At 40.0% G+C, this 15,060-nt stretch overlaps 1 protein-coding gene across 3 annotated transcripts in view; it reads right to left on the bottom strand.

Annotated features, from left to right (window-relative positions):
• The window catches only part of LOC143102394 (E3 ubiquitin-protein ligase rnf213-alpha-like), a 55,546-nt gene that overhangs the window by 33,346 nt on the left and 7,140 nt on the right, over positions 1 to 15,060 (bottom strand). For all 3 annotated transcript variants that reach the window (XM_076265942.1, XM_076265940.1, XM_076265941.1), the window contains 14 exons: positions 10,194 to 10,406; positions 9,885 to 10,077; positions 9,387 to 9,442; positions 9,095 to 9,257; positions 8,736 to 8,891; positions 5,594 to 5,692; positions 5,387 to 5,509; positions 3,511 to 3,703; positions 3,189 to 3,362; positions 2,588 to 2,740; positions 1,810 to 2,423; positions 1,539 to 1,698; positions 1,215 to 1,432; positions 557 to 694 (listed from right to left, as the gene is read on the bottom strand). In XM_076265942.1, coding sequence (XP_076122057.1) covers positions 557 to 694; positions 1,215 to 1,432; positions 1,539 to 1,698; positions 1,810 to 2,423; positions 2,588 to 2,740; positions 3,189 to 3,362; positions 3,511 to 3,703; positions 5,387 to 5,509; positions 5,594 to 5,692; positions 8,736 to 8,891; positions 9,095 to 9,257; positions 9,387 to 9,442; positions 9,885 to 10,077; positions 10,194 to 10,406 — 2,653 coding nt within the window. The remainder of the gene's footprint in view (positions 1 to 556; positions 695 to 1,214; positions 1,433 to 1,538; positions 1,699 to 1,809; positions 2,424 to 2,587; positions 2,741 to 3,188; positions 3,363 to 3,510; positions 3,704 to 5,386; positions 5,510 to 5,593; positions 5,693 to 8,735; positions 8,892 to 9,094; positions 9,258 to 9,386; positions 9,443 to 9,884; positions 10,078 to 10,193; positions 10,407 to 15,060) is intronic.

Below are 15,060 nucleotides of genomic sequence, written 5' to 3'. Positions count from 1 at the left end.
TGTAGGCCTATTTCTGCTTAATTTCTGCTTCAACTTATGCAACACTATGGCCTGCATCGCTTCCGCGTCATTACAAATGCACGTCTTTGTGTTTCTCGCGTGTAATACAAGTATTTCCTGAAAACTTTGCGCAGCGATTTTGGGTTTGAATTAAGCTCTGGATGTCTAGCACATAGTGGAGCAGAGTACAAATGAGATTTGTCACCGTACTTGGAACTATCGTCTATTTTAATCAGTATCGTTGTTTGTCACAATTAAAAAGTCTCAAGGGCCGGATTACATTATTATTTTGACATACGTCGCGGGCCGGAATTGGGCCGGACGCGGGCCGGATTTGGCCCGCGGGTCGGGTGTTTGAGACCCCTGTTGTAAACTAAAAAGAAAAAGTTTTTTTCTGCCTAATACATGTGGTCACATGCAGATCATATATTTCTGCATTTGTTGATCCTCATGATATAATGATAGGAAAACATTTAACTTAATGTTTTAGCTACTGTATGAATGTATCCCTAGAATCTGACCAATTCATACTAAAGCACATAAAACACAACCCAACCTTCTTTAGTCTCTCAGCAGTGATAACGTAAATTCCCTTCTTATTAATAGCTGAGGCGAGGGAGAGTGAGGACAGTTCCACTGAGCCATGGCTGTCTTTCACTGTTTTCAGCCACTCCAGGTGCCTGGCTGTGTCGCGCTGAGAAAATGAGAGATGAGAGATTCCATTAAGTAAAGACTGAAGAAATTTAATTACATCTAATTTACAGCTGTTAGCAATTATTGAAAGTTGTTTTTTACCTACATGTAACGATAATCACAGTTAAAGCAACACCAAAGAACTTTTCCTCTGTCAAACGCACAATTTGTTTATCCAGCACCAGCTTTGCAAATAACAATGTCCACAGACAAGGTAGAATATGTTACATGATTTTATGAAAGTACGATGTTTGCGACTTCAGATGCAAGTCAAATTTGTAGTTTCTTATGTCTCATTCCATCGAACTACAGATCCGCTACCTGATCTGGCAAACTTACATAGTGCGGTTTTAGCCGATAGAGGGCAGCGCAGCGAATGCAGAAGTGCCGTTCACCCTGTTACGAGTTGATGAACCACTGAAACGATTTTGGAAACATTATTTTAAGGTGCAAAAAACTCTTTGGTGTTGCTTTAACATGTCATCTACTCTTAATGTGTGAATACTTGAGAGAAAACTCACCAGCTTCTTTGGGAGGTTTGGATCATTGTCCAGAGCCTTCCAGAGCTTCTTCAACACATCTTTAAAATCTGTAAACCCTGACGGAGGCTTCAGTTCATACAGCATTGGGGCGTAACCGAGCACAGCGTCATGAAAGCAAGCCACACGGTCCACATCCAGGTCATTCTCACCGGCAGAAATGGAGGCCAAGTCAACAAAGACTTTCAACTCATTGATGTCTATGTGGAAAGACAGTGAGGGATGTTCAAGTATAAGTTTGGATGGTTTTCTACAGACAATAAGCACTCAAAACGGAGAATGTTCTGTTGTCACCAACATCTGTACCTTCAAGGGCTTCTTTCACCCACATGACAAAATTCTTTCTGAGGCCAAGTTCTTGGAGACATAATCTGCGTGTCTCTGTGATGTCCACCATAACTGTCTTGGCCTGCATCATCTCATTATCAATGCGGTCAAGGCACTCCTTTTTAAAGTCTTCATCTGTCTGTGGGGGACAAAAACAACTACATTTCAGAATTGTGCACAAATCATGTTTTTCCCCATTGGGGAAAAATAGCATGTATGTAGATTTACACAATTCATTCTAATTACTTACAACTTCGAGCAGCAAATCCAAAACAAGAAAGTTTCCATGAAGACAGAGGGTCTCTTTGACCATTTGAACAACCTGTGCAGACTCAACAGCCAGGTGAAGCTCATGATACTGTTCAATCTGCTGTACTTTCCTCTCAATCCAGCGTTTGTCATCTGCTGGGTCAATGCAGCACATGATGTCCAGATCGGCTGCCAGGTCCTCATACTTGCCCTTATAATCCTTGAACAACACATCCACCTGCTCCAGACGGAGACTGCCGTTCTTCAACTGGGCATAAATTTGCTGATACCTGCTGTAGCAAGGCTGAAAGATCTCATCGTGAATCATTTCAGGGGTGACCACAATGTCTGGCTCCAGGTCACTTTCCTCTAGGTCAGACTCATCATTGGTGTACTCACGAGCCTGCCAGTCCCAACAGAGCTTAAAGATGTAACTTTCTCTGAATGTGTGAAGAACCTCTGCCATTTCCCTCACATCCTTATTCAACTCAAAAAACGTCACGACTCCTGCCAGAGGAGCCGAGAGCTGACCGAAGGAATGAACCTCCATGAAATGGTTCAAGTTCATAATTTCAATGTCGATCTGATTGCTCTGGTCCAGCTCCTCAACATCAACTGAAATGTTGAGAATTTTTGTTACTCAGAAAAAAAAAAACATACGTGTGCTCCATTTTCATTTTCAAAATAATTCTTAACATTTTCAATATTTACAAAACACAAAATCAACATGTAACTGTGCACACATGCACACACACACACACACACACACACACACACACCTTTTAAGTGTTCCTGCAACTTCTGGCACATATTGAGTAGGCCATCCACTAGCTTCTTCTCATGGTACACAGCTTCAACCTCTTTCTGTCTTTGCTGCAGCAATCTCCTCATGGCACTGTCATCTTTAAGTCGTTTATCTCCACACAGACACTCTGCAGAAGTACAGTAAGGAAATATATAGTTCTACACACACACATATATTCCTGCAATAGCTTTGGGACTTTTAAAAGGGGTTTAAAGACTCATCTGTCCAGCTTACACTTAATTATTAAAACATTAATTTATTATCTTAGAGTTATGGTTTGTATATTTCTGATATTTGATATTGTTATTGCTATTATTGTTATTATTGCTATTTTGCTTAATGTAGGCTTACCAATAGTTTTCAAACCTGTTCATTTTTAACTATTTTAATGTTCATATTCTGTAAGTTGCTTTTGACAAAAGTGTCTGCTAAATACTATAACCATAACCATAACTGATCCACATTGATGTGATTAAGAGTAGTTGAAAAATTAAGACTTGCTGCTACTGCTGATGGAACTGCTCCTACTAATTATGGGACCATGTGCCACAGGGATTTTTTTGCCTTCCTTTCACCTGTCTTGAGTAACTCCATGAAATTGGCCCTCTTCTCCAAAATGTAGTTCAGGAGCCTCATCGGAATGTCACCTCTGATCAACTGATCAGTGACAGCTAAAAATGTGGATATGGCCACGGTGATCTTCTCCTTGGCATCATCAGTGAGTTGATCAATGAGCTTCTGCTCTTTGCCTACATGAGTAAGAAAGAGAGCTTGTATTAGAGGCTTGCAAAGCTACTACATGTTGTTTTCAATGCCTATGTTCATTCATCTATTAGTAGAGTTAACATAAAATATTCATCCATACACTATATGGGAGTATGATCACTGGAATGTTACCATGTAGTTGAAAAACGTTTTTGGCTGCCTTCCAGTCCAAGACATGTCGAATGACCACTTCCTGGTCATCTTGGTCATTTCTATCTTTGCCCTTAGGCCAGGATTGCTGGATCATTGTGGACACAAGCTTCCCAAATTTCCAGTTCCAGGTGATGTTGCTTACCCTTTTAAAGACAGCATCCTCTGACTTGACCTATTCAGAGATGACATCAGTACAGTATTCAAGAAAGAAGATCTGGACAGTATGTGATAATGAGAAACAGTGCTGGGTATGAACACTGATTTCCAAATCGATTCAATTCTGATTCAAAGGGCCCTATCTCGCGAGTTTTGGCGGGGCACCGCTCTTGGAAGTTGCATGGCTGGTTTTCTCGGTAGGGACTCGCTACGTCTATGCTAGGTGAACGATTCGCCTATTACAAGTACGTTTACCATCAAATTGGCTTCATAAAGGTGTAAATATTGCATAGTGTGCCTTTAATTTTGGTAAAACCTGAATAATACTATGACACAAGTAAGTGAATGATTGTATAAATAGACACTGTACTGATTTTGATGACACGATGTGCAATTATTTTGAAACACAATTTTTTTTTTATTTCCTGAAAAGTAACGATTTTGGACATACGTGTTATTCATCAGACAGTGACGATATATGAATCAAGGCAGACAAACCAATCTTCCTATGTATCAAAACTTAATTTTGAACTTAATTCATTCCGTTCATTCATCTCCTTTTGCACATCTTACTAATTAATACGAACGGCAGATGAGGATAGAATATTACAATTGGAGGCCTATCACAGTTGAAAAAAATTTACATCACCACAGAGCTATCATAAGCTATCATAAACGTGCTAATTATCAACCATTTTGTTCGAAAATTCTTTTTTTTAATACTTCAAAATAACATTTGATAAATGAACCTTACATTTTTCAGTAGCCATAGGTGTGTAGATTTCAACAAAATCTAGTTTGGTTCTTACCGTGGCTTTTACTGCCTGAAATATCCGATTTTGTTTACCACGCTCGGAGTTTAGTGCTGGGCCTATTCCCAACCTTTCTCACGGCACATCAACGGTTAGCCCGAGAATTCTCGTCGCAAATCAAAATTCCACTGGAGCTCCAAGCGGATTTGTACACGCAGCCTTACAACACAGTTTACAGCTCTTCGAGTCACGGTAAAATGTAATTTTTGGTACATAGCTAATTTAGATACATTTATGGTGTGGGTGCTTGCATTTCTTTAGGAATCCGCCATCTTGGTTTGTATAGAAATTAATTTTAAGTGACACATACACGTAAGAGGTTGGAAATACGGGACGGTTGGTAATATGTGACGTTCCGATATATCCCATCGGGATTCCACTGGAAATTATCGGTAAACACGATTCAGCGCGACTCAGATAATTATCGCATATATTTTGCTTAAAATCGTATTGCTATGGATTAACAAAATAATAGCCTGGTCGGAAGTGAATTGCTTGGAAGAAGATGGAGCGGAAAACATGCTAACCCTACATAATATTATTTGAAAAATTATACAGATCAGATGCGCAACATTATTGATATTTGATATTGGTATATGCTACTGTAATATCGTCTGGCGCATTACACTTAAAATCTATTGGTCGACTTTAGACAAATCTTTTAACCTCCGCCTGACTCTGCCCACTTTGTGCATCTGACTCAGGCCACAGTGTGCATGCACTGTCGGCAAAACACGCTGCCAAACTCGCACCCTAAAGCTCTAGTTAGTTCTATCCAATTGTGTTCAGAGGAATTTCAAACATACCCCATGATCACATCCCAATGCTGCAGTACCAGACACAAATTTTGAATAGAATATATGTTTTAAAGCTTTGAGGTGAGATACCTGGCAAAGGGCAGTGACCGCCTCAAGAGCACACTTCTCTATGCTCTTGGCAATATGCGGGTGAGAGTCAGTCAACTTCTCCATCTTGGAGCAGTAGACGTCCACCTGATCTAATGGGTCCTCCTGCAAACAAATGACAGCAAGACGATCAGGACACCTTGCAGTAAAATACCATAAAGATATTCTATATCCATTCATAATCCATACCTGTCGAAATTTGCCTTCAAAATCTCTGGTGAACATGCGTCTCCATGTAGTTGTGAACTCCTCATCCTCAAAACTAAGAGAGATTATATTGTTCCAAATCTGTCAAGATAAAAGGGCAAAACACTAAACAAATTATAGGAAGCAAACTTCTCGCGACTTATCCCCCCTGTACACAATGCAAGTGCTTTTGTTGTGGAGGTGAAGGATTAACAACAGGCAAAAACGATCTCCAAAGAGTTATATGTACTGAAAAGGTAATGTTTCACGCTTCTCACGAGATTTGGCGTGTGGCCGTTCTTGGAAGTTGCATGGCTGGTTTTCTCTGTAGGGACTTGCTACGTCTATGCTGTATAGCTATACTAGGTGAATGATTTGCCTATTACAAGCTCGTTTACCATCAAATTGGCTTCGTAAAGGTTAAATATTGCATAGTGTACCTTTAAGTATAAAAACACAACAGGGTGCATTAAACCATCATACCGATACTTAAGAACAAACAACAACAACGTGTCCTTTTTGATCATTTCAGTGTGGTTGTCAAGAGGGCACCCATCCTCTGTTTTTCCTTTGAACTGACTCACCACTCTACAATCTCAAAACGGGTTAGGTCACAGGTCAATACTAGAAACACTGACACTGGTATTTTGTGGGTGCTATTAAACACAACTGCCAGTTGAGGCAACAATGAAGCATCTGTTTCTCATGCTAGACACTCTAATGTGTCCTATTGATCAGTTGTGCACTGGGGCCTCCCACTCTATTACAGTTAAAGTCCATTTACACTCTTCTGTGAAGGGAGTAGCATGCAGCATTAAATGAGATTTGAACTGTCTTGGGCAATTCTCACATGGAATAGCCTTCATTTCTCAGAAAATTATGGATGTTTGCAGATAATACACTCTGTACACTTGTGCACATGTATAGATATAGCATTAACAACCAGCCATTTCGCAATACAACGGTCATTTACAACATTAACAACACCGTATTTCCGACTGATTTGGTGCCATTTTAGGGCTGGGCGATATGGCTTAAAAAAATGCTCCTTTTTTCACACCTAATCCGATTTCCGATTTTAATTGTTTTTTTCCCCTATTTAAAAACAAATCACTAATGACATACTTGATACAAAAGAAATTGTCCAAAACAAGTTTAGACTTTATTTTGTTTTGATTTTCCCTGTTTTGATTTGATATAAATGTACCAGTACCCTTGGGGTGAAAGTACAACAAGAAAAAAGGCATATAGGCTTATATCAGAAGACTTTTGAAAGTCTACAGTAGGCTATCACACCCTCCCCCAGATTACACAGACTATGATTTGAACAACTAGGAATCTTGTATCGTCACTATACAAGACTGCAACTAGATTCCTTTAAATTATTTTCCATCATGCACCAGATATCAACGAGAACTCAATGAGGATTGTAAACGACCCATACTACCCTAGTAGGGCCTCAAATTTTCGTGCTTCTGCAGCATTGCTATATTAGTGACATCCCTAACCTGCAGTGTTATGTCGGCATCAAATTAGATCATGTACAGTAGCATGCGCAGGTGAAGTGTTTAGATCCGAAGAAGTATTTTCAGGGAGGTTATTGAGTTGTTCGGTCACGTGAAATACTAATAATTTCTAATAAAGTAAATAAGAAATAATCATATAGGCTAGCTAGGCTACGGCTGTAACCACTTTGCCCCTTCCTGTTTGGTGCTGGAGAGAGCTTATTATTGTTTTTTATAAATTGCCCACGCCACTATTTGCATGAGCCAAGACTAAAAGACTTGCGATAACAGGCTATCAAACACGTTTGATATGTCGTAACGTCAAGATCTTGACTCAGACTTAAAACCGCTAGGATTGGCACCTTACATAGCCTACATGATAGATGATTGTGTTCCGCGCAGTAAAACTCCCATGATTTCTTTCCGACTTTGGACATTTAGTTGCCAACTGCTAAATTTCTTAAAAAATCGTATGGTCTAAGGCCAGCATTATCATACAGGATAGTTTGAAAATGTTTCTACTGTAGTTACCTTTGATAGCAACAGCCTTTAAACACATTTGCAGCGGGGGTTTGTTTGTTCTGGATCTGACGCCGCAAAACCAAACCAATTTTCAAACAACTGATGACACTGTGCCTCTCCTGGGAACGAGCTCTTCGCTGTTCGCTGCCACATTGTTTGCGTGTGTGTGGGAACTAGGAAAACAACGTGCCCACTCTGAACTACGGGTGCTCAATGGGAGCGCGTCGGTGGTGGAAGTTTAAGAGAAAATCGATTTTCATTCAAATAAATCGACCTGAACGTCAAATTTGAATTAATCGATAAAATCGATTTATCGCTCAGCCCTATGCCATTTTAAGCTTTTCCCTCTAAAACTTCTAAAATTTTTAAAAATAGTGTAGGTTTGTACATAAACCAAATACTACAATTACACTATAAAAAAACAAAAAACATTATATCACAATGCTGCTTGGATCATAAACGGCCACAGCAACGAAGAGGAATGACTGAGGAGGTTGTTGCTATTTGTGGATGCCCTCCTCAAGGGTTTGCATTTTGTGTGCACATATTGCTGATTGGATCATAAACGGCCACAACAACAAAGTGGATTGGCTGAAGGGTTTGTTGGTATATGTCGGTGCCCGCATTGAGGGATTGTGGTTTATCTGGTTACATTGCTGATCGGATCATGAACAAAGAATAAATAAAGAGGATCAAATAATTTGACAGTATTTGTTGGTAGAGAACCCATCATGAGTGTGGAGGGGGGTGGGTCTGGGACGGTAGATATCACTGTTGAGCCTTCTGGAGGTGTTGTGGGCCTAATTCAATGAAACACCTATGAAGGAATGTGCATGCTTGCTAGATAACCCCAGTAAAATGCTCTTGAAGGCTGTACTGTTGGTGATGTTTTGTTAGTGATTTTGGTCTTGACGGGGAATAGGCTTGGTTGTTGATTGGCTGCTGTGTGAAATCCCCTACCTATAGCAAGAATTTAACATCTCTCCTGTGTATACAGTATATGAAAGACAAAACAGACCAAAACACTTTGATGTAAAAAGCAAGGGTATTATATAATGGTGTGCAATGCTCTACAATTTGCCAGAAAAATACAGGATCCAGGAAGTTTTTAGTGTTACCTCAATCTCAGAGCTTAGGGTGGCTGATGTAAGGGAAATAAATGAGCGCAGCAGTTTCTGTTTGAAAGTTTGGCTTATCCAGGAGCGAAGCACCTGCATGGCATCCGACAGGAGCTCCAGGCTGCGTGTGCTCAGAGTGTCCCTCTTATCTGATTCCTGTAACACAACACAACACAACACAACACAACACAAACACACACACAAACACACACACACACACACACACGTACACCATTTATGCACAGAAGCAGACCATAAAGTTCAGTCACTGTTGTTTAAGAACAGAAATCACCAAATACTTAAACCCTCATGTTGATAGTGCATATATTCTATGATTACTGTGACATGTTTCAACAAACCTGTGAAAGGGTGAAGTCAGAAACCGCTCCAACAAGGTTCATGCAGGCAACAGGGATATCAACAAAGCTTTGGTTGTATGTGTAACGCATTCCTTTGCAAACTTTTTCCAGCACCTTCACTGAAGTGGCTAAACATTCAGTCCCATAAACCTCACTAAAACAACTGGAAAAGACATTGAGTTTAATAGTGGATTCCTTTTCAGTTTCAATTGATTGAATGTTTAGTAGAAGCAGAGTACATTGAATTCATCCATGTACAGTAGATATGATCAGTATAACTGCAGTGAATTACCTGAATTTATGTTCAATTAGTTTACTCTGAATGTGAGTCAGAGTATCAGATATAATCTGAAAAGAAAAAAATATATAAGTAAAAGGAATACAATCATAACAAAATACAAACTAACAACTATCGCGAGTCTGTGTCCCTTTGGATAAAAGCATCTGTTAAATACCAGTCACTTTACTTTACTTTTTACTTTAAGTTTGAGCTCAACATACACCCTTTTATTCCATGCTCCCGAGACAAGTTGATTTGATGGAGTTTGTGATGGCTCAGTCTGAACCACAGCATTTGTACAAACGACAAACGAGAAAAAAACTAAACTGCTAGAATCCATGAGGAGCATTCTGCACAAAGTCTGTTGGATTAAAATTGCAGACTGTACTTATAATCTTAACATTTCAAAACAAAACTCCCACTTATTGGGCTGGCTATATTGCCGTAATTAAACCAATTGAACCAAAGAAAACATGAGCATTGATACCAACTAGCTCAAGAAAAACTCACAGTGGAGTTGTTGTAGGCAATTTCCGAGGGGGCTTTTATATGAAAGACATGCAGCAGGTCGATCAGTTCAGCACTGAGCACTGTGCTGCACTCAATCACGTCCTCCAAAGTCAACAGGCACATGACAGACCGTGCCAGGAGATTATCAATTTTCGCCAGATGTGGGTTTTTTTTCATCAAGTTCAGTATGAAGCTAGGTGCAGGAGAGGTCACATACAAAAATGTCAGTTTTATCAGACATGTTTAATTAATTTGCAGACATTGAGAAAATGAATCACATTTTATCATCTTTAACGAACAAAAGAACACCTTCTTTCCTGGCTTGAAAAGACTGCATTGGCAAGTTTTAACCCTTGAAGACCAGCCCAGGATGCCTCATATTTGGGGTTGCTGATAAGAGGGACAGCTTCAAAGGGTTTGGACATGCCACACTGCAGATGGAAGAGGGGCAACACTAGAACCCAATGATGCATATCCTTGGTCCGAGCAGTAGTTATTAAAGTCATCAGCAAATCAGGCAAACTAAAGGAGAAGAAAAAGTAGATCATGAGTAATTTATGGCTAATTTAGTATACACCAGAGGTCCCAAAATAGTTTGGCCCAAGGGCCAAATTATGTCAAGCATGCCAAACCAAGGGCCTAATCATCCAGGATTAAACACTCATATACACCCGCAAACACTCACACACATTCAAGTATCTGACTCTGTCCAAAAACATTTTTATTTACTTCACCTCTGAAAGCAAATTAGCAACTTTTTGTGACAATATAATACCTGCCTAAATTATTTTGATACTGATCCTAAAAAGGATTCTAGTATAGGACAAAAACCAAGTACAGGAATAACCAACATGGAACTTAACATATAGGAAATCTTAATTTGCCAATGTAAGGTAGTGAGTGTGAAAACAACCCATAAAAGTCACTTATTGTGCCATTGTGTGTTCAGGGATACTGATATTAATAAAGATTTTGGAATGGATACTGTTTTCTAGGTTACAGTAAATTTCAATTGTTGCTAAACCCAAATACTTTAATTTTCTATGTTTGATTGTGCACTTGCTACCTTGCTAGAAAATGTCAGATCACTTCAACAAAGTTATTATAGTGGATGGAATCCACTATCTTGAAATCTCCTGGCTTCTTCTTATTATAGTGGATGGAATCCACTATCTTGAAATCTCCTGGCTGCTTCTTCTTCTTATAACCTTTTCTTTTTACCTTTTCAAGAGTGAATGCGACTCTAACCGCTTAACGTACAGACATGTTGAAATAACCGCCCTGAAGGTCTTGAGTGGGGCAAGAGAGTTATTATTTCAGGTTTATACTTTTTGAGAAATAGGGGATTAAAAATGTTAAAAAGCTAATTTTTCCCCCATAGACTTGAATGGCTGTGATGTCATAATGGCCTAAAGCCAGCTGCGCTCGTTAAGCTCCCAGAGTAGTTCCTGGGCTAATCAGAACACTGGCACAGGTATCACCTGTGAATCCAACTGTCTCAGCTTCTACTGCATACAATCTGGCGCTCCCTAAAACTACACATTCTGTTTAAGTGTTTCCTGTGTGTCAAAATAAAAAAGTCACAGCCATCTCTCATGCTTTGCGCATTATATCTCCAGAACGGCTTGACGCATATGCTACAAAAAGTGTTTGTATGGACTCAAAGATGAAGTGAGTTGATGTTGGAGGTCAAAGGTCAAGTCCATGAATACTCTGAGCGTGATATCTCAAGAATGCCTTGACACAAGGTTTTTTGGTACGAGGGTTTGTATGAATCCAAAGATTAAGTGATTCAATGTTTTTTTTTCCAGGAATCTCCCACCAACATTAAAGTGGAAATGAAGCAGTCAAATAAAACAGATGTCTATAGCACTAGTTAAATATTTAAATATACCATAAATACAAATAAAGTCAGAAATATGACCCGTTATTCAGAATAAAGCACAAACAAGTTGCATTAATTTCAGCTGTGCGCCGCCATCTTTGTTTTCAGAAAATGATGACATCACAACAATGGTTGGTACAACATTCTATGCTGTTTACACAGCGGCTGTCATAGCCTCACAGTTAGCTTACTGCCTCAACAAAATGGATATGGACGAATGGGATAGACCCACCAATGAGGACAGGCATCCAATTGCCTATGCTTTTGAGCCAGTAGCAGTGGGAGTTTTAGTGCCCCCCACAGAGCCTGACTATGGAGGAGAAATAGATGATCGAGAGAGAGGTGTATCTGAGCGCACAGAAAACCATCGGTGGTGCTTATGTGGGGGTTGTGTCCCTATGTTCACTGACATGGCACACATGGAGAGTGTCTGCTGCTAGGAAATGAACCTGGGACATCTCATCCAAAATAACAGATATATCACGTCCAATCCTACGTGCCAAATGCTATCATTAAAGCGAGACGTTGGAGGTCGCAATGTGGTCGCTGAGGGACATCCGAGCCGAAGCGCTGGAACGCCCAAAAAACAGCAGTTAACCAACTAACACACTCTTGATAGGTTGTGCGGAGGGGGTAGGCTAGGGCATTGGTTCCCAAAGACTGGGTCGCGACCCACAGGTGGGTCGCAGGAGATTTTATTTGGGTCGCCAGCACAATTTATGTTGTGTAGGCTAATAGGCCTAGCTTATACCATTTAACCAGGAAAGCTATCAGTTTTCTATTAGGATATACTTTGTTTACCACAGTCACGGCCCTAGAATAGCTCTGAAACTAGGGGCGAACGCGCCGCAGAGGGGGCAGCGTGCATCTCACTCGCAAAATGAAACATTTCTGTGGGGCGCCTGCCATGGACCTCGCAGTTGCAAAATCAGCATGAACATTAACGGACAGCTGCTTCCGTTGACCGATTAAAATCTAGTTACCATGCTGTCAACTAAAGCACACATCCTGTACCGGGCATGGCTATTAAATTTGCGTCAAAGGCTGATAGTTTCAATTGTAGATGCACTCTTTAAAGTTAGTAGCAGCCTCCTCACATTCCTTATTATTTCGGATTTAAAATGCACACCAGTGCATTATATAAGGCTACAATTTAAATTGACATTTTAAAAGCTATTATTTTCTCTTGTTTTCCACCTCGCAAACTCTACTAGGCTACAGTAAGGCCATCCTTAAAAATATTTTGGTTTGCAGTAACAGCCAAAAAAAATAAAAAATGGGTCGGTAGGTAGGTCAATATTTTTTTTTTCAAGATTCAAAGTAAAAAAAAAAGTACAATTTAGGTCATGGTGATTACGTAGGAATGAATTTACACAAATGTGCATATCGTGATGTAACTGACTGGGTCTTCAACCCGTGCCTTCAGGCGCACCATTGCAAATCTCATTCTGATGCAGGTTATATAGACCAGCCTTTCTCAAACTTCTTTGACCTGAGGCCCGGTCATGGCAGACTTTGGGGTCATAGGGCTCATCTACATGTACCCAGAAAGAAGGCTACTAGCTCTTGGCCACGTTATATTGAAATTTGACTATACAATACTCAATGCTATACAGTGTTTTATACAGTCTCTGCTCTGTTTCTAAGGAAGTTCCAAAAAACAACGTCGTTCTATTAAGTTTCGTTAAATAAATAAATAGCCTTCCAACAGGTTGAAGCGGAGCTTTGATACCAACGTTATCAATTAGTTTCAGTTTCTCTCACGCAGACGCGCATTGAATGAGTGCTCACCACTTAATTGTAGGGCTCCATGTTTAATGACATCGATAGCAGAAACGTTTGTTTTCTTTTTTCGTCGATCCGCGGTTTCTTGATCAACTGCGCAGCAAATTATCAGATGAAGCACCGGGCCTAATTTCACTCCACGACTCCGCGGACCAGCAGTCTCCATGTTGCGGACCCATATGTTGAGAAATGCTGAATAGACCACAACCAATTTCAATACTCCGACACGGTCACCGTTAGACTAGGGGGGAGAAGGGTTGAGAAAAGATCTGGCCACAGTTCTTCCAGAGTAAAAGCGTTATCAGTTTGTGTGAATGAAACGAAGCGTAGGCCATAGTGTGACATGCGTAAAACTAATGGTGTAGAGATGACGCCACGGGGTTTTATTTAAGTGAGCCACGTTTGCATGTAGGCAATTTATATTCACAATACTTGGGCCTACTAAAAGAGATATTATTTCATTGCATTTCTATTGGTTGTTTAGAGTGAAAAAAACAATCGGTCGGTATTAACGCAAGTTTACAACCGGCAAGTCGGTCAGACTAAAAGGGGAAAAAAATAAATATTTGGGTCGGTTCTAAATTGACAGGGTCGGTCGGGTTACGGCAAACGAAAATATTTTTAAGGATGGCCTAAAAGCCCATTATCTTTTGGCAAAAGCCTCTTGTTCTGATATTTATTCATTTCACATTCTTTCAACAACATAGCTTGTCACAACATCAATACACAGCCTTAGTATAAGGCCTACAAACACTTAACTTGCGGATTCAACTTTCCAAAGAAACCTCCAGAAATAGGCTACAATATAACTACTTGAGTTATTGTTTACATCGGAATTAACGCTGTTATGGATCCATTTCTCTGCAACGCAACGTAGCCTACAACATTTCTCTTTAGATATACAGGAACAGCTTACTATGTTGACGATTGCGTAGAATGCAAGAATATCACCAAACTCTCGAATGCTCATTAAAACGTTATCTTTCCATGCTGATGGTGCCCAAAATGCAACACAACTGTGTTCAAAGCAGGATGAGGAAAACCTGAGGTTGTGTGTTTGTACAAAACTGAGGGCGAATTTTATAGCTTTGAAAATATTTAACATTGTTTCATGTGTAATTGAGATTGCAGAGTTGTGGGAAACTGAGTCAGTGCATCACCAATCCCTGTAATAGTAGTGGTAGTAGGCAAGACATAGGCGCTATTACGTATGGCACTGTAGAATGGTTAGAGGGGGCATATAAAAGTTTGAGAACCTGTGGCCTAAAACAATATTGGTGGTTGCATGTTAGATCTGAAGTGAAATGGGTCGCGATGGTCTGTCATTTTTAAAAAGTGGGTCCCCAGAAAAAAAGTTTGGGAAACACTGGGCTAGGGGACTACACTGATCACCTGAGACTACACTAATTTTTACACCCATACTCAGTTGTTCTGCAATGTATTATCATGGTAGAAGCTGCGATACAGTACTAGCATAGCATAACATAACAAGCACATACTGTAACT

Source organism: Alosa pseudoharengus, unplaced genomic scaffold, assembly GCF_046254945.1.
Source record: "Alosa pseudoharengus isolate Yale_2024_CS ecotype anadromous, Long Island Sound unplaced genomic scaffold, YU_APseudo_1.1 YU_APseudo_1.1_scf_4, whole genome shotgun sequence".
In the NCBI taxonomy this organism is placed as follows: domain Eukaryota; kingdom Metazoa; phylum Chordata; class Actinopteri; order Clupeiformes; family Clupeidae; genus Alosa; species Alosa pseudoharengus.
The sequence above is the reverse complement of the archived record's forward strand: the minus strand, read 5'-3'. Positions and strand labels throughout refer to the sequence as shown.